The sequence below is a fragment of the Lactuca sativa genome, chromosome 8 (genome assembly GCF_002870075.4).
Source record: "Lactuca sativa cultivar Salinas chromosome 8, Lsat_Salinas_v11, whole genome shotgun sequence".
Classification (NCBI taxonomy): Eukaryota; Viridiplantae; Streptophyta; class Magnoliopsida; order Asterales; family Asteraceae; genus Lactuca; species Lactuca sativa.
Window position 1 is genome coordinate 98,620,969 of NC_056630.2, and position 18,282 is coordinate 98,639,250.

General features: G+C 45.2%; 1 protein-coding gene across 1 annotated transcript; it reads right to left on the bottom strand.

The window, feature by feature from the left end:
• Nucleotides 1–14,201: 14,201 nt before the first annotated feature.
• Nucleotides 14,202–15,822, bottom strand: LOC111906920 (uncharacterized). Its single transcript, XM_023902707.1, has 2 exons — nt 15,184–15,822; nt 14,202–14,993 (listed from the first exon to the last, which is right to left on the bottom strand). The coding sequence occupies exons 1-2, from the start codon at nt 15,820–15,822 to the stop codon at nt 14,202–14,204; spliced, it is 1,431 nt and encodes a 476-aa protein (XP_023758475.1).
• Between the last annotated feature and the right edge of the window lie 2,460 nt (nt 15,823–18,282).

Sequence of the window (18,282 nt, forward strand, 5' to 3'; positions counted from 1 at the left end):
CCAAGCTACGCTTAGCTAGCCAGGAGTCGTAAGCCATGATGCATTTTTACGCCCAGCGTAACGAGGTACGCGCTGCATACGTGAGTACGCCCCGCGTACTCCAAAATTATGCCCCGCATACTCACTCTTCCAGCACTATAAATAGATGGCATGAGCTTCGAGTTTTGGCACACCTTCACAATTCCTCAGCCATTCTCCCAGTTCCTGAGACCATTTCCTTACCTTGGTTTCCGCTCTCGAGCCCCCGACGAAGGATCTACACTGCAGAGATTCCCGAGAACCCGAAGACGCAACTTTCCGCGGTCGAAACTCTGCTCAACTCTAGCCTCTCTCTTCAAACTTAACGGGTGATTTCATACCCCCACTTTTCAATTCTTTTCACGTTTTAGGGGGGGGGGGGAATACAAGTACATTACGAATCAAAGTATCATTTTATAAACATAATTATATTATCGTTCTTATAGGGTTTCGATACAAAAATAACTTTATGTTTAAAGGGCTATTATATCACCAAGTTGTTATTACCAAATGAGAACATACTTTTGAGAAACTATAATGAGCATTGTATTCCAGTTATTCATACATTTACATATACATCTCGACAAATGAAATACTTTCAAAAGAAGTAAAGTCTTTATTATCGTAAATCTGTTTATACCAAGAAATGTGAGACATTTAAACTTCAACGTACTCGTATGTATGCATTTCAAGTCCTGTATTATATACCATAATCTCTTGGAGAGAGAGTGTGATACTTGTGTATAGATCTATACGAGATTGACAATCCCGCACCTAAACTATTAGCTATAGTTAGACCGGCAGGTCTGGGGTGACAAATGTCATAACACTACAACACCTGAAGAATGTTGTTACAGGCCGTCAGTGTCAATAGTATGGTTATAAAACTCACATAAAAGTATAAAAACAAGTTTGATTTACGAGATTCACATATGCATTTCAGTTTTTCATTTTATTGTTAACACAAATTTTATCACTATTATTCAAGCATGGAAAACACTAATGCACTCCAACACGGGAAACTTTTCAAATCATTTATAGAAAATATTGGATTTTCTGAAAACCTCGTTCATCGATTTACTATCAAAAAGGACATACTTTTCAATGTAAAACACTTATGAACTCACCAACTTAATTGTTGACACTTTTTTCAAAACCACTTGTATTTCTCAGGGAATCAGTAATACAGGTAACCACCAGCTTTTGGAGAAGGGAACAATAAGGATGTTTTATTATTGAACATTTATCATCTCATTGTAATATTCTTTTGCTAATATGTATAACGCAACAACTTACGTTTTCATTATATATGTGATGGTTGTGTTACTTTCTTTACAATATTCAATGGTTGTGATACTACGTGAAGTCATCCACCCCCGAATGTTTCCGCTATTCTGGTTTGGGGGTGTGACAGATTGGTATCAGAGCATTGTTTATAGTGAACTAAGTATATCGAACCACATACGATATACAAACTATAAATGCAAAGTGGACCAAAAACCCTCTGCGAAACATTTTCATGAACAAAATACTTTCTTTTAAAGATATACATTTTTACAAGCATGCATTAATCTCGTATCATAACAAGTTTTACTAAAAAGTATTAAGGCAAGTTACGACACTACGATCGAGCCTCGGGGTATGTACTCAGGTCAAGAATAAATATAGCCTGATCAACTATATTTATCCTGGATTTGACCAACGTACGTCGAGGAATGGTCGTAGTGGACAACAAGCCGAAAACTTACCAAATACAAAATTATTTTAGTTTCGCCAGGTTGAAATATTATAGGAGTATTATTAAAAATAGTTGTACAATAAAAATTATAGTTAAAAATAGTAAGTCGTTAAATAGAAATTTATTTTCTTATAACGTACTCATACATCTATCCTAGTACACACAAATGGCCGGATTCCATTTACCAGGAGATCCCTACTACCCAAACCAAGGCAACGGCGGTTGGATAGAAGAAGACCCGGAGGAAGACCCAGAGGAAATCGAAGAAGAGGTCGAGGAAGAACCCGAAGGGGTTATCGAGGAAGAATTCGAAATCGAAGTCAGAGAGGAGTTCGAAGTCAACGAAGAGATCGAGGAGATTTCTAGCGGGACAGACTCCGAGTCGGAAGTGATCGACCCTCCCATCCCTCATCCTCCCATAATCAGACCATATCAACCGGGACCCATCTCCATCTGGGGAAGCCACCTCTACTACTGGAGCCGCCAGCAAGGTGTACGCCCTCCTTTCGGCATGTGCCAAGATTTTTACAATGTCAGTGGGGGAGGCTCAGCTGATCGAGCACTTCCTGTCGTCGTGAATGCTATAGCTAACCAGAACTACCAGGCGGACCAACAAGCAGCCAGAGTTCGCGATATCAATGCTGCTACCCAAGGTAACGCTGCTAACATCCGCCGTTTGGAAGGACTACATGAGAATACCCAAATCTACACGGGAACACTTCAAAACCAAATGATAACGGCTCTGGCAGAAATAAGAGAAATGAAGGAACAACAAGCAGATCTCGAGAGGCGACTAATGGGAGTCAAGCGGTCGGATGCCGAATCTAGCTCCAAACGCCGCAAGTAGGACTTGTTCGAGCCCCAACAATTTTGTTATAAATTAGGATTCGGATAAAAGTTTTTCCTTGTTTCCCTTTTGTGTCTGTAATCGGAGACCCCTAGGAGGGTCAAATTTTCCAAACAAAACATGTAATGTAACACACTTCAGGTGTGACCTATATGTATGAATATGAAGTATTTCTTATTTTATACCTCTAAAAAATTATGAGTTTTAAATTTCTATGCCTACCTTGAAACCATAAACTAAAGTCAAAACAAATTACAAGATACAACTAACACACGATTGTCAAAAACATTAGAAACTTATAGTATTCATTCTTATTTTTCTCTACCAGAACATGCCTCCTCGTAGATCAACACGTAGAAACTCAACTTCAACACCACCTCCACCACCTCCTCCAATTATGGACACCGTTATGTTCCAGACTGCTGTAACCTCTGCTGTAACTGCAGCAATGGCACAAATGAGCAACAACGGATCGGGGGGAGGAACAAACAGTTTTACAAATGGCCAAGGTCAAAGCCGTTCAGGGGTATGCACTTACAAAGACTTCACCAACGGAAAACCTATTCCCTTTTACGGGACTGGGGGAGTATTGGCTCTATCTCAATGGATAGAGAAAACGGAAGTTGTATTCGAAATCTGTGCATGTCCTGAAGAAAGCAAAGTAAAGTTCGCCGCTTTTACTTTCTCTGAACGCGCCCTGACTTGGTGGAACAGCCACGTCCAAACACTAACCCTGGTGGTGGCAAACTCCATGGGTTGGGAAAACCTAAAAAGAATGCTCCTTCGAGAATACTGCCCAAGAGGCGAGATTCAGAAGCTTGAACAGGAACTATGGAACCTTTCGATGGTAGGTTCGGACATAGCAGGTTACACCAACAGGTTCAGTGACTTAATAACACTTTGCCCAGGAATGTTAACCCTGGAGAGCCAAAAGGTCGAGAGATACATCTGGGGACTATCACCCCAACTTCGAGGAAGTGTATTAGCCTCCAAACCCTTGACTTTCGCCAGCGCCAAGGAACTAGCACAATCTCTTGTTGATCATGGTGTCTGTCAAGGAGTCGTGGCTATTATGGCTGAACCAACCAAAGGGAACAGCAACAATGAAATCAATGCCAACAACAACAAGAAGAAGAAATTTTGGAACAAAAGGAAGGGGCAAACTTCGCAAGAACCTTCAAAGAAGCAAATGGTTGCGGTTCATGCTGCTACTACCCCCACCACAACTCCTGCTATCTCTACACCAACAAAACCATATGCGGGGAATCTGCCCAAGTGCAACAAGTGCAACTACCATCACCATGGTATCTGTCGCGAGATGCACTGCAAGAACTGTGACAGGAAAGGGCACACAGCCCGTTTCTGTAAAGCACCGGCACGACCAATCACTCAAGTTTCTTGCACTGGAGTAAGCCGGGCGTGTTATGGGTGCGGAGAGACTGGACACTTCAGGAGGGATTGTCCCAAGGAAAGGAATATTGGCGGTGTGGGGAGAGTGCTGGCAGTAGGACAGAATGAAGCAATAGCGGACCCCACGGTGGTTACGGGTACGTTCCTACTCAACAACACTTATGCATGCATACTTTTTGACTGCGGTGCGGAGAGAAGTTTTGTGAGTCATAAATTCAAACACCTACTTAATCAAAAACCCCAACCACTCAATAAAATATTCACTGTAGAAATGGCAAACGATAAAACAGAACACGCAAACAATTTGTACGTAGGGTGCACACTAAATTTAAACGAGCGCTTGTTTCGAGTCGATCTTATGCCCATTTTCATAAGAAGTTTCGATGTCATCATCGGTATGGACTGGTTGAGCCTTCACCATGCCGATATCCTTTGCCACGAAAGGGCTGTTCGCCTAAATCTGCCAAACGGCGAAACTCTTGTCATTTATGGCGACAAACCTAGTTCAAGTTTACAAATCATTTCCTGTATTAAAGCACAAAAGTATCTTCGTAAGGAATATCATGCCTTTCTAGCCCACGTAGTAGACAAGAAACGAGAATCGAAAAACATTAAAGACATTCCGGAAGTCTGCAACTTCCCGGATATTTTCCCAGAAGATCTTCAAGGAATCCCACCGGAACGTCAAGTCGAGTTCAGAATCGACTTAATCCCCGGAGCTACCCCTATAGCAAAGTCACCTTACCGTTTAGCCCCAGCCGAGATGCAGGAATTATCCAATCAATTAAACGAGCTGCTGAGCAAGGGATTCATCAGACCGAGCTTCTCACCATGGGGAGCGCCAGTCCTATTCGTGAAAAAGAAGGACGGATCCTTTCGCATGTGCATCGATTATCGGGAACTAAACAAACTCACGATCAAGAACCGATATCCCTTACCGCGCATAGATGATCTATTCGACCAACTACAGGGAGCAAGCTACTTCTCAAAGATCGATCTAAGATCTGGTTATCACCAACTGCGAGTACTGGAGGGAGACATCCCCAAAACGGCTTTCCGAACACGTTATGGTCACTATGAATTTGTAGTAATGCCCTTCGGATTGACGAATGCTCCAGCAGTGTTCATGGACTTGATGAACCGAGTATGTCGTCCCTTCCTGGATAAATTCGTGATTGTATTCATAGATGATATACTCATCTATTCAAGAAGCCAGGAAGAACACAGCCAACATCTCCGCCAAGTACTGGAAACATTAAGGGCAGAGAAACTTTACGCAAAATTTTCCAAATGTGAATTTTGGATTCGGGAAATGGATTTCCTAGGACACGTTGTAAGCAAAGAAGGAATATACGTGGACCCTTCCAAGATAAAGGCAATAGATAGTTGGACTACTCCAAGAACCCCTACAGAAATCCGGCAATTTTTGGGACTCGTCGGGTATTACCGAAGATTCATACCGAACTTTTCACAGATTGCCAAGCCACTTACCACCCTAACCCAGAAAAATGTGACCTTCGACTGGGGAGAAAAACAAGACAGCGCATTTCAGACACTAAAGCGAGCCTTATGTAGTGCACCCATCCTAACCCTGCCAGAGGGAACGGAGGACTTCGTGGTCTATTATGATGCATCAAACCAAGGACTTGGGTGTGTCTTAATGCAAAGAGGGAAGGTCATCGCCTACGCCTCAAGGCAACTAAAGACGCACGAAGTGAACTACACAACGCATGATCTTGAGCTAGGAGCAGTCGTCTTCGCTCTGAAGATATGGAGACACTATCTCTACGGCACAAAATGTACCATCTTCACTGATCATAAAAGCCTCCAACATATCCTCAATCAGAAGGAACTCAACATGAGACAGAGACGATGGGTAGAACTACTAAGTGATTACGAGTGTGAAATTCGATATCACCCTGGAAAAGCTAATATAGTGGCTGATGCACTCAGTCGGAAGGAGTACTCAGGTCGCCGAGTGAAATCCCTAACTATGACGATCCAATCACACCTGTTCACGCAAATCAAGGAAGCCCAAATAGAAGCCTTGAAATCCGAAAATGTGACAGGAGAAGCCCTAAGGGGAATGGATAAGAACCTTGAGACCAAGAACAACGGAATTCGTTATTTCATGGATCGAATTTGGATACCGAAGTTTGGTGGATTCAGAGAAATCGTTATGGACGAAGCCCATAAAACACGATACTCCATACATCCCGGCTCCGATAAGATGTATCTCAATCTCAAGAAGTTGTACTGGTGGCCGAACATGAAAGCCGATATTGCTACCTACGTGAGCAAATGCCTGACATGTGCCAAAGTCAAGGTGGAATACCAGAAGCCTTCGGGTTTATTACAACAACCAGAAATACCCGAATGGAAGTGGGAGCGGATAACCAGGGATTTCATAACAAAATTACCCAAAACAACAAGCGGACTCGACACCATTTGGGTAGTTGTCGACAGGTTAACTAAGTCAGCGCATTTCCTACCGATCAAAGAGACGGATAAATTGGAGAAGTTAACAAGGACATACCTCAGAGAAATTGTACGACTGCATGGTGTGCCCATATCCATGATCTCGGACCGAGATAGTAGATTCACCTCAAGGTTCTGGCAGTCGCTACAAAAAGCTTTGGGGACAAGACTAGACATGAGTACCACTTATCACCCACAAACCGACGGCCAGAGCGAGAAAACTATACAAACCCTAGAAGACATGCTGAGAGCTTGCGTAATCGATTTTGGCAAAGCATGGGACACACATCTACCCTTGGTCGAGTTCTCGTACAACAATAGCTACCACACCAGTATCAAAGCTGCCCCGTTCGAAGCCCTCTATGGCCGTAAATGCAGGTCACCCTTGTGCTGGGCCGAAGTGGGGGACACACAGTTAGCAAAAGGGTAAGCAACTGACAACACGCTCACTGGGCCAGAAATCATAAGGGAGACTACGGAGAAGATTGTTCAAATCCGAGAACGTCTAAAAGCATCAAGGGATAGACAAAAGAGTTACGCAGATAAGAGACGAAAACCTTTGGAATTCCAAGTTGGAGACCATGTCCTACTCAAAGTCTCGCCTTGGAAAGGTTTAATACGTTTCGGAAAACATGGAAAACTGAACCCTAGATACATCGGACCATTCGAGATCCTTGCCAGGATCGGTCCAGTGGCTTACAAACTTAGACTACCTCAGGAGCTCCACAACGTACACCCTACCTTTCACGTATCGAATCTAAAGAAGTGCTTATCCGACGAGACCCTTGTCGTCCCTCTAGACGAAATTGCAATAAATGAAAACCTCCATTTTGTGGAGGAACCAGTAGAGATCATGGATCGGGAAATCAAAAGGACTAAACAAAGCCGCATAACCATTGTAAAGGTCCGCTGGAACGCCAAGCGAGGACCTGAATACACCTGGGAACGCGAGGATCAGATGAAACAAAAGTACCCGCATCTTTTTCCTAAAACTGTAAACTCTATCTTAGATTAAATTTCGGGACGAAATTCCCTTAACAGGGGGATGATGTGACAACCCTATATTTCCCAAAAGCATTGTAACACTCGAAAGCCAAAAACAACGAAATTAACCTCGAAAAATAAAGTGTTCAAGTATCTAAGTTGGAATGCATCAAATATTAGATATCATGCCAAGGTTTCCAAAAACATAAAAAACGCTCAAAACCGGGTTATATTGAAGAAATTATAACCACTCGTATATTTACGACACGACGTTAAAACATTATTTGACGTAAAAAGTAAAATCTCAATAAAATGCATTTTAGCCTTAAGTATCTAAACAAAAGTCGTAGATCTTGTTGAAAGGTGAGCGTACATAAAAAGATTGCCCAACTTGGACCTCGTATGAAGAAGTTACGAATTTTCAAAGTTTCGCAATAGTAGTAGAGAGCTAAAAACTCGGATTTAAGATCGAGTGTTATTTAGCTATCGCCACCTAAACGGAAGTTGAAGATCTCCTCAGTGGTAATAAAACGATAAAAAGACAAACGAAAACCGACGTCGAATAAAGAACCTATGAATTTTTAACGAACTATAGGAGGCCCGGCCTATTAAAAATATATCATTAAAAATAAAGACAAAACTAGCCGACGGAGTCTAAATGAAAGTTGTAGAGCATAATCTCACCTACGCGTGGATATAAAGAACACGAAAAACGGAGCTCGTACGCGAAAGTTACGGAATTTAGAAGAGGACAGGCCGGATTACGCCCCGCGTTCTCTGGGAGTACGCCCCGCGTACTAGACCCAGAGTCGAGTCCCATCGGCCCGCCCAAGCTACGCTTAGCTAGCCAGTAGTCGTAATCCATGACGCATTTTTACGCCCAGCGTAACGAGGTACGCGCTGCGTACGTGAGTACGCCCCGCGTACTCCAAAATTATGCCCCGCATACTCACTCTTCCAGCACTATAAATAGATGGCATGAGCTTCGAGTTTTGGCACACCTTCACAATTCCTCAGCCATTCTCCCAGTTCCTGAGACCATTTCCTTACCTTGGTTTCCGCTCTCGAGCCCCCGACGAAGGATCTACACTGCAGAGATTCCCGAGAACCCGAAGACGCAACTTTCCGCGGTCGAAACTCTGCTCAACTCTAGCCTCTCTCTTCAAACTTAACGGGTGAGTTCATACCCCCACTTTTCAATTCTTTTCACGTTTTAGGGGGGGGGGGGGGAGAATACAAGTACATTACGAATCAAAGTATCATTTTATAAACATAATTATCTTATCGTTCTTATAGGGTTTCGATACAAAAATAACTTTATGTTTAAAGGGCTATTATATCACCAAGTTGTTATTACCAAATGAGAACATACTTTTGACAAACTATAATGAGCATTGTATTCCAGTTATTCATACATTTACATATACATCTCGACAAATGAAATACTTTCAAAAGAAGTAAAGTCTTTATTATCGTAAATCTGTTTATACCAAAAAATGTGAGACATTTAAACTTCAACGTACTCGTATGTATGCATTTCAAGTCCTGTATTATATACCATAATCTCTTGGAGAGAGAGCGTGATACTTGTGTATAGATCTATACGGGATTGACAATCCCGCACCTAAACTATTAGCTATAGTTAGACCGGCAGGTCTGGGGTGACAAATGTCATAACACTACAACACCTAAAGAATGTTGTTACAGGCCGTCAGTGTCAATAGTATGGTTATAAAACTCACATAAAAGTATAAAAACAAGTTTGATTTACGAGATTCATATATGCATTTCAGTTTTCCATTTTATTGTTAACACAAATTTTATCACTATTATTCAAGCATGGAAAACACTAATGCACTCCAACACGGGAAACTTTTCAAATCATTTATAGAAAATATTGGATTTTTTTGAAAACCTCGTTCATCGATTTACTATCAAAAAGGACATACTTTTCAATATAAACACTTATGAACTCACCAACTTAATTGTTGACACTTTTTTCGAAACCACTTGTATTTCTCAGGGAATCAGTAATACAGGTAACCACCAGCTTTTGGAGAAGGGAACAATAAGGATGTTTTATTATTGAACATTTATCATCTCATTATAATATTCTTTTGCTAATATGTATAACGCAACAACTTACGTTTTCATTATATATGTGATGGTTGTGTTACTTTCTTTACAATATTCAATGGTTGTGATACTACGTGAAGTCATCCACCCCCGAATGTTTCCGCCATTCTGGTTTGGGGGTGTGACATTTTGTCTTGGAGCGAAGAGCGTCACTTGGCGTGCGCGAGCCTTTCGCCTGGGCGTTCTGCTCCTGGGGGCGCCAGCGGGCGCTGAGCCTGCTTGGCTGGGTCTAGCTGGTGTGCCTGGTTCTAGCGCTTGGATGCAACTCTGCTGTGTTGCCCTAGGCACGCCATCAAGTCCACCAGTCTAGTAGCTGTAGCGTTGCAGCGCTAGTTACAGCGTTCTGTACTTAAATGAATGGCGCGTGCTCGTTTTTCTTTATCCGTCGCTCCTTTTTTAATGGTGACGTGACTGTTGGCAGTTACATCATCACATCGATCATTTAAATGTCCCGCCTCTTCTTCTTCTTTAAGAGGGTCTTTGCACAGTTTCTTTTGCTTCCTCTGTTCTTCTTTTCTCTTCGTGTTCATTCTTCTTTCCCTCTTATGGCTAATCTTCCTGGGATCGTCCCTTCTTCTGCAGAGTACCGAAAATTGGAGGTCATGTATGGCTTATCCTCCTTAGAAGGTGTGGAATTTCCCTCTGCTGGCTCTAGTATCTCTTCTCCCCCCCTGGAAAAATTAGGGTTTTCCTAAAAACCCTAGATGCTGGCATACGATTGCCTCTGACAGATTTCCAATAGGAGGTTCTTTAAAAGGATGGTTGTAGTCTTCAGATGTTGACCCCTAACGCTGTTAACAAAGTGGTTGCCTTCGAGATGATCTGTAGAGCCAATGGGTATGTTCCCAACTATTTCGTTTTCAAGTTCTTTTTCCGGTTCTGCCTTACCGGTAATAAGTGTACTTTTTCGGCCCGGCGAGGGGGGCATGCTTTAGTTCTTGATGGGTGTACCCCCAAGAATTGGCAAGACAAGTGGTTGTGGGTGAATCAGGAACTGGTTGGGAGTGGTCGTTACCGTGCCAATACTTTCACCGATACTGTTCCCAAGCTCTTTCCTCACAATCAAAAAGTCGCCGATTACCTAAAAAGTGTGCAAGTAACCGCTGAAGATTACTCCAAAGCGATCCTGTCTGGGGTAGGGATGAGCCCATCCTGGAGGTGGCGTGGCAAGATGGCGGTGTTCTACTCTATCGTTGATGGTGAGTGTCGCATTCGCTCTCTTTATTTTACTTTTAGTGTTCCTTTTAACCGCCTCCATGTGACTTGCGTTTCATTCTACTTTTCTTTAGGTGTTGAGTCTTCCTTATCCATGGATGAGGTGTTGCGTAAACGCTATCGAGGCAAACTGGAGTTTCGTGAGGTGGATTTGTTCAAGCATCTTCCCCCTCCTCGTCGGGCAGATCGTCTCAACACCCCTACTCCTCCAGTCCCTCCAGCGGGCTCGTCGGCGCCTGGGGGAGATCTATTGTTTGCCCGCCCAATTTCCTCTGTTATGCCAACGGGCGGTGTTTCTTCCTCTTCCCCGGAGGACTGTGAGGACAGCAAAGAGGGTATTATTGCTGACGTTCGGCGGATGCAGGCGAAACGGAAGGCTATGCAGGCGATGGGTGAGCCGGTGACTGGTGCTCCTCCCGCCCCCAAGAGAGTGCATACTAGACACAGCTTTTCTCGCCTGCTGAGCTCGATGAGTTCCACGCCGGTAAACTCCACTTCTGCTGGCGTGGTTGTGATTCCCGATGATGACGTGCAACAGTCTGAGGGTGTCAATAGGGCGACTGAACAGCCCAGTCTTTCAGATTTTTCTTCAATCCCTTCTCCAAGTGCTCCGTTTTTCCCCTCCAAGCTTTCTTCCCCAAAAGGATTCAACCCCCTCCCCCCGGGCCAATTACAGTTTCCACAGATGGTGGTCCTGGTGATGGTGCTTCTGGGTCGGCGGTTTTTGTGCCATCTTGGGATCTTCGCGAAGATTCTCGTCTTTCTGTTCGTGCCAATGCCTTGGAGTTCTCGCGCCATGCCTTCCCTCCGGCTGTAGCGGGGGATATGGATGCGATGGGTAGCCCTGCCCTTTCTCACAACATGGCTTATGCTGCGGCGCAAGCGATGTTCTATCTTGTTGCAGGTTCCCGGCGCATCCATAGCCTTGGTGAGATGGAGGCCGCTCATACCACCTGCGGGTCGCGTGTGGCAAGCCTGGAGCACCGTCTGGGTGAGCTTGGCGATGATCTTTGCTCCACCGAAAAGAAATGTGAATTGCTATGAGGCTAGGGCTGCATTAGAGGCCAAGGTTGATTCTCTCACTTAAATGCATGAAGGCTTAATGATCCAGGTTGAAAGTCTCGAGTGTGACGTCGTTGACCGTGACAAGCTTGTGTCGTCGCTGCAAGCAGATGTGTGCACTGTTTGTCGAGATTTGGATTGGCTGCTGCAAATTGGTGTTGTGCGTATCGTTGATAAGCTGATAGAGCATCCTGACTTTACCAATGCTATCAGTCTTATCCGCCATGCTGCATATGTGGCCGGGGTTGAATCTGTCCAGAAAACTTTAAGTGGTGGTGAAAGTGGGGAGGCGGTTGCTAGTTCGCTATCTGTCGGGCCTGTGGTTAGCGTAAGTGATGCTCTCTTATCCTTTGCTAGTATGGATCACGCTGGTCTTTTGGGTCTGGGAGAGATGGGTATTGACGGTTTGTGAGAGTTGTGTTATTTTGGTTCAGAGGTCACTCCTGAGGATGCTGCGAGTCGTGAAATGGTGCTTGTGAATGACATTGGTGTGGGAAGGAATGGTAAAGATTGTGGTGCTAGTGGTGATGGTCGAGCAGGCGTTGGAGGTGGCGGTGTTGATGAGGTGGCAGATGATAGGGAAGTTTCTAATGGGTTAGCTGGGAAGGTGAGTGCGGATGATGTTGTGGATGGAGCTGTGGTTAGTGATAAGTCTGTTGGTGATGGTTCGAAGCCGTAATATTTCCTTGTTTTGTTTAGTCTATGTGCTTTGCTTTGCAATGGTTGAATTGCCCAGAACAATGTTTTTTTTTCTTTTATATGTATGTGTTTGCTATGCACTAAGCATTATCTATTATCTCCTTTTGTGTTTTGTGCTTGGCTTATTCGTTTATTGCCTATTGCTCAAGATGTGCCAAATATTTTGCCTTGTCTGCTATTATTGACACGCTAAGTGTTCACATTGAGTGCGCTTAGCACTCATCATTCAATCGTTGGAGATTATTACACTAAGTATGAGAAATCAGCAATTGCATTACTAGTTAACTGCGGGTTTTTTAAATACACTGAGTATTAAGCTCATGTCACTTATGCATGAAATTTTATATATGTCGAGTACTAAACTCATGCCTTTAAATATAGGAATACACTGAGTATCAATTCTCATGTCACTTAGCATGGATAAATGTACTCTAAGTACTTCTAAGGTGCAATATACTCAATGGGACATCATCCAACTAGAGTTACATCTTTCCTCTTCCTTAGAAAAAATATTTCTTTAGGTTCCTAGCATTCCATGTTCTTGGAATGGGTCTTCCTTCCATCGTCTCTAACACATATGCCCCGTTCCTGTTTGCCTCTGTGACTCTGTATGGGCCTTCCCACGTTGGGCCTAGCTTTCCCTGGGGATGTGCCCGACTGGCCTCATTTTTCCTCAAAACATACTCGCCTACTTTGAAGGCCTTCTCCTTTACCCTTTGGTTGTAATACCTTTCTGTTGCATGTTTATACACAGCTTGGCGTACTCACGACTCTTCACGCTTCTTCTCTAGGATATCTAAGTTTATCCTCAGGCCTTGTACATTGCTTTCCTCATCTTGGTTGGCCACCCTTAGCGTATTCACTGCCACTTCCATGGGGAGCATGGCTTCAGTCCCATATGTCAAGCTGAAAGGGATTTCCCTTGTGCTTTTCCGTGGTGTAGTCCTGTATGACCATAGCACCATTGGTATCTCCTCTGCCCAATTCCCTTTTGCTTTGCCCAACCTCTTTTTGATCCCATTGACAATGGTTCGGTTGGACACCTCCGTTTGACCGTTCGCATGTGGGTGTGCCACCGATGTGAAGCGTTGGCTTATCCCTTTGGTAGTGCACCATTCTCTGAACGGGTTCTTAGCGAACTGCAAACCATTGTCACTGATGAGAACCTTAGGTGTTCCAAATCTTGTCATGATGTTTTTCCACACAAATTTTATCATGTTCCTCCCAGATATGCATGCCAATGGTTCAGCTTCAATTCACTTTGTGAAGTAATCCACGACTACCACCATATACTTCAGCTTCCCTGGTGCTTCTGGGAATGGACCCATTATGTCTATGCCCCACTGGTAGAAAGGCCATGGGCTGGATATGTTGCTTAGCGGCACCAGGGGTTCCGCCTGGACTGGGGCATAAGATTGACACTCCCCACATTTCTTGGTTACTTCTACTGCGTCTTGATGTATCGTTGGCCAGTATACCTCCATTCGTAGCACCTTTCCTGTCAAAGCCCTCGCTCCTTCGTGTGCGCCTACCTGCCCTGAGTGTGCTTCCTGCAATATCTCTCTCCCTTGGCTTGGTCTAAACATTTTAGCCATGGAGACGTGAACCCCTTCTTTACAACTCCCCGTTCACCATTGTGTATGAGGGCGCCTTTATACGTATTTTTCTGGCTTCGTCATGGTCGTCCGGCAACACCCCTCTCTGGAGGTATTCCCGAAACGGCGTCATCCATGTGGGTCCTGCGGGGGTCAGGATGTTCACCTGCTGTTCATCAATGCTTCTCTCCCGGAGCACCTCCACTAAAACTTTCTTTGACAGGTGGTCGAAACAAGTGGACGCTAGCTTGCTCAAAGCGTCTGCCCTCTTATTCTCACTTCTGGGTATCTGCTTGATTGTAAATTGGCTGAACGATCCTACCAGTTGTTTTAACATCTTTACATACCTCCCCATTCTTTGGTCTCTTACCTCAAAACTCGCATTGACTTGGTTCGCTGCTAACCTTGAGTCAGTTAGCGCTGTTACAGCTTTCGCACCCATCTGTTTGACGAGTCGCAATCCTGCGAGCAGTGCCTCATACTCCGCCTCGTTGTTCAACGTGCGGAAGTTGAAGCGAAGGGCGTAGGTTACCTCTTCTCCTTCTGGGCTAGTCAGGATCAGCCCCGCCCCTGAGCCTTTCCTGCTGGACGCTCCGTCCGTATACAGGGTCCATGAACCATCGCCGGTAGGGGCCTCTTCAACTACCCACACCTTTTCTTTCGCCGGATTCCCTCCGTCAGGAATTTCTAGTAAGAAATCAGCCAACGCCTGCCCTTTGATACTTGTTCTTAGGCAGTAGTTTATGTCGTGCTCTCCCAGTTCAATTGCCCACTTGGCCAGCCGACCCGACGTCTCTGGCTTAAGCAAAATCTGTTTAATGGGGTAGCTTGTGAGTACCTCAATTTGGTGTGCCTGGAAGTATCGCCTTAATCGTCTCGCAGCGTAAATAAGTGCCAGCACCAATTTTTCCAGTGTGGGATAATTGAGTTCTGGTCCTTGCAGCGCTCTGCTAACAAAGTATATCGGTCTCTGCTCTCCTTCCCTTTTCCACAGCCAATACCGATGATATCGCTTCACCTGACGTCGATAGATACACTTGTAATGTTTCTCCCGGAATGGGGGTTGCCAGGGTCGGCAGCTCGTGTAGTGCCTCCTTGATTCTCTGGAGCGCCTTTTCAGCTTCACTCCTCCATTGGAAATTGTTTTTCTCGATGCATCCCTTTAAGGTGTGGAACAGTGGCATAGCCTTGTCGGAAGATTTTGAGATGAACCTACTTAGAGCTGTGAGCTTCCCGTTCAGACCTTGTGCATCTCTAAGAGAGTTTGGGGTTGGCGTCTCAATGAACTCGTCGACCTTGATCGGGCTGGGCTGGACGCCTTGTCTAGTAACATAGTAACCCAAGAATTGCCCCTCTTCCACTCCAAACGTGCATTTGGCTGGGTTTAGTTTCATCTTGGTTACCTCTAATGTTTTGAAAGTCTCTTCGATGTCTTGCAGCATTTTTTCTTCATTTGGGCTCTTGATCACCATATCATCTACATATACCTCAATATTCCTCCCAATTTGCTTGGCGAATATCGAGTCAACTAGCCGTTGGTATGTCGCCCCTACGTTCTTTAACCCGAAAGTCATCTTGGTGTAGCAGAACATGCCATGGTCTGTATAGAAGGTTGTTTTCTTTTCGTCTTCTTTGCTCATCAATATCTGGTGATACCCTTTGTATACGTCCAAGAATCATTTTAGCTTGTATCCCTGTAGCGACTCTACCTTCTGATCGATTTCCGGGAGTGGGTAGCAGTCTTTAGGGCATGCCTTGTTTAGATCAGAAAAGCCAATGCACATGCGCCACGACCCATCCTGCTTACGAACCATAACTGGGTTTGCGGTCCATGTTGAGAACGTCGCCTCCCTTACTATTCCGGCCTTCGTCAGCTTAGACACTTCTGCATTGATCGCCAGTTACGGCCTCCTCCTTGTACTCTTTTCTTCTGCTTAACCTCTTTTACCCCCGGTTTGATCATCAGCTTATGTTCGATGACCTTCCTTACTACCCCCACCATATCCGTGGGGGTCCAAGCAAATACATGTTTGTAGCGTTTGAGCAGGTCGACCAGTGCTCTTCTTGTGTGGCTTGGGAGGTCGCTTCCAACATCGATCGGCTGATCGGGGTATCCCTCATTGATTACCTCCTTCCCTTTTGCCGGACTGCCCCTGGGCCTCATGGGCCCTTTGGTTATTTCTGCTGGCTTCATAATCGTATAACACCGTAATTCTCTGGGCGGAGTGGCCAAAATCGTGGCTTCGCCCTTTGGCGTGTCGAATTTCATGATCCCATGCATGGTTGAAGGTACGACCCCTAGCTTCAAGAGGGCGGTCCTTCCCAAGATGATGTTGTGTTCCGCCGAGTGCCGAATGACCACAAAGTCTATCAGGATGGTCTTCTTCTGCTGCTTGTCGTGGCTAGTGATTGTTAAGGGGAGGTGGATTGTACCCAACGGCCACAGGCTGTAGCCGGTGAATCCTACCAGCCTACCCGTCGTAGGTCGCAAATTGTCTTTCCAGCTATCCGGGAGAAGCCGGAAGCAATGCTCATATATGATGTCTGCTGAGCTCCCGGTGTTGACATAGACCCTATGGATAGTCACGTCTTTGATGGATGCCTGTATTATCAAAAGGTTGTTGCCCTTCCAACCGTCTGGCCGAGGATCCTGTATGGAGAACGTGAGCGCACGTGCTGGCGGTTTAACAATGATTTGCTCTCCTCGCTGTTCTTCCCTACTTCTTTTGCTGCGTATCATGAATATCTCCTTGGGTTGAACTCCTTCGCGGGATGGACCCTTGGCGTTCTCAGCATCGAATTTGGCGCGTAGGCTTCGCGCCACCTCCACCAGGTCTCCCTTAAGTTGTTTCTCCTCCATCTCCTTCTTTACCACCGAACAGCTAGCTGTATCATGCGTTTTGCTTTTTTGGTACTTACAGTACCGACTCTTAGACGAATTGGCTGGTTGTTGTTTCTCAGACACTGCATATACTTCTGGGCGGCGACCCCGTTTGTTGTCTTTAATAAATGGTCGAAAACGCGGTGATGGTCTTCTTTCTTGGCCATAGTGTCTTCCTCCCCCTCGGAAGTCCGTGTGGGTCGGGTGGTGATGTTTAGTTGCCATAGCCTTCAAGTAGGCCTGCTTGGCTGCCTCACCCTCTTCCTGTCATAGGTACCGCTCCACTCTTTCTTTCAACTCAGCTCGTGTTAGAGGCTTCTTTCCCATGAGTTTTTGCGAGAGGGGCCCAGGCAGGAGTCCCCATGTGAAAGCACCATCGATGAGCCCTTCGTCATGCCCTGGTACATCCAGCCAAGCGTTTATGAACCTTGTAAAGTATTTTCGAATAGTCTCCCCCTCCCTTTGTTTGCAGCCTATAATTGAATGAGAATCGCCTTTGTATTTACGTAGCTGCATGAAGTTGGTGAGGAAGAGGTATTTGAGCTGAGCGAAGTTTGAAATGCTGCCCGGTTGTAGCGTTTTGAACCATGTGTCGGCGTTCCCATCGAGCGTCGTCGGGAAATATGTGCACAAAAACTTCTCGTTAAGTTTTAACAACGTCATCGTCCATTCATACGTATCAATGTGGCTATCTGGGTCGGTGGTTCCATTGTACGTTTTAAGCGTCGGGAGCTTCGCAGTGTTTGGTATTTCGTAATCCAGCAGCTCTTTAACGAACGGAGATGTTACACTCCGGGAAAAACCATCCTACTTTGGAGCAGTTGACGTCCCTTGCTGGTACTGCGAACTCATCCCATGCTGTAGGGGCGTAAGGTAGCTTGGGCTTGGTCCATAAAAGGGGTATGGTTGGAATGGTAACTAGAGGGGATGGCTAGTGGAGAAAGGGTGCATGGACGTAACAGGGTTGATCATTATCGGCTGTTGTAAGCTGTTGTTTGGGGGAATAGTCGGTCCAGTCCATGCTCCGACCGTTGGGTATACGGGTGACGAGTTGTTCATCATGATTTGCGCCAATGGTGGTAATAGCGCTGCGGAATTCTGTCCACCAGTCGTCTGGAACAATGTAGGTGTTACAAACGACGGTGAAAGGTTGAAAACGTGGCTCGATGGAGGTGCAGTTGAGTAGACTGTCCGCGTCTGTTGCAGCGGCGGCGCAAAG

Coding starts and splice junctions, on each gene's coding strand:
- LOC111906920 (XM_023902707.1), bottom strand. CDS start 15,822: ATGAGCAAAGAAGACGAAAAGAAAACAACCTTCTATACAGACCATGGC. Junction 14,994..15,183: donor CAGGTGAAGCGATATCATCG/GTATTGGCTGTG, acceptor CCCATTAAACAG/ATTTTGCTTAAGCCAGAGAC.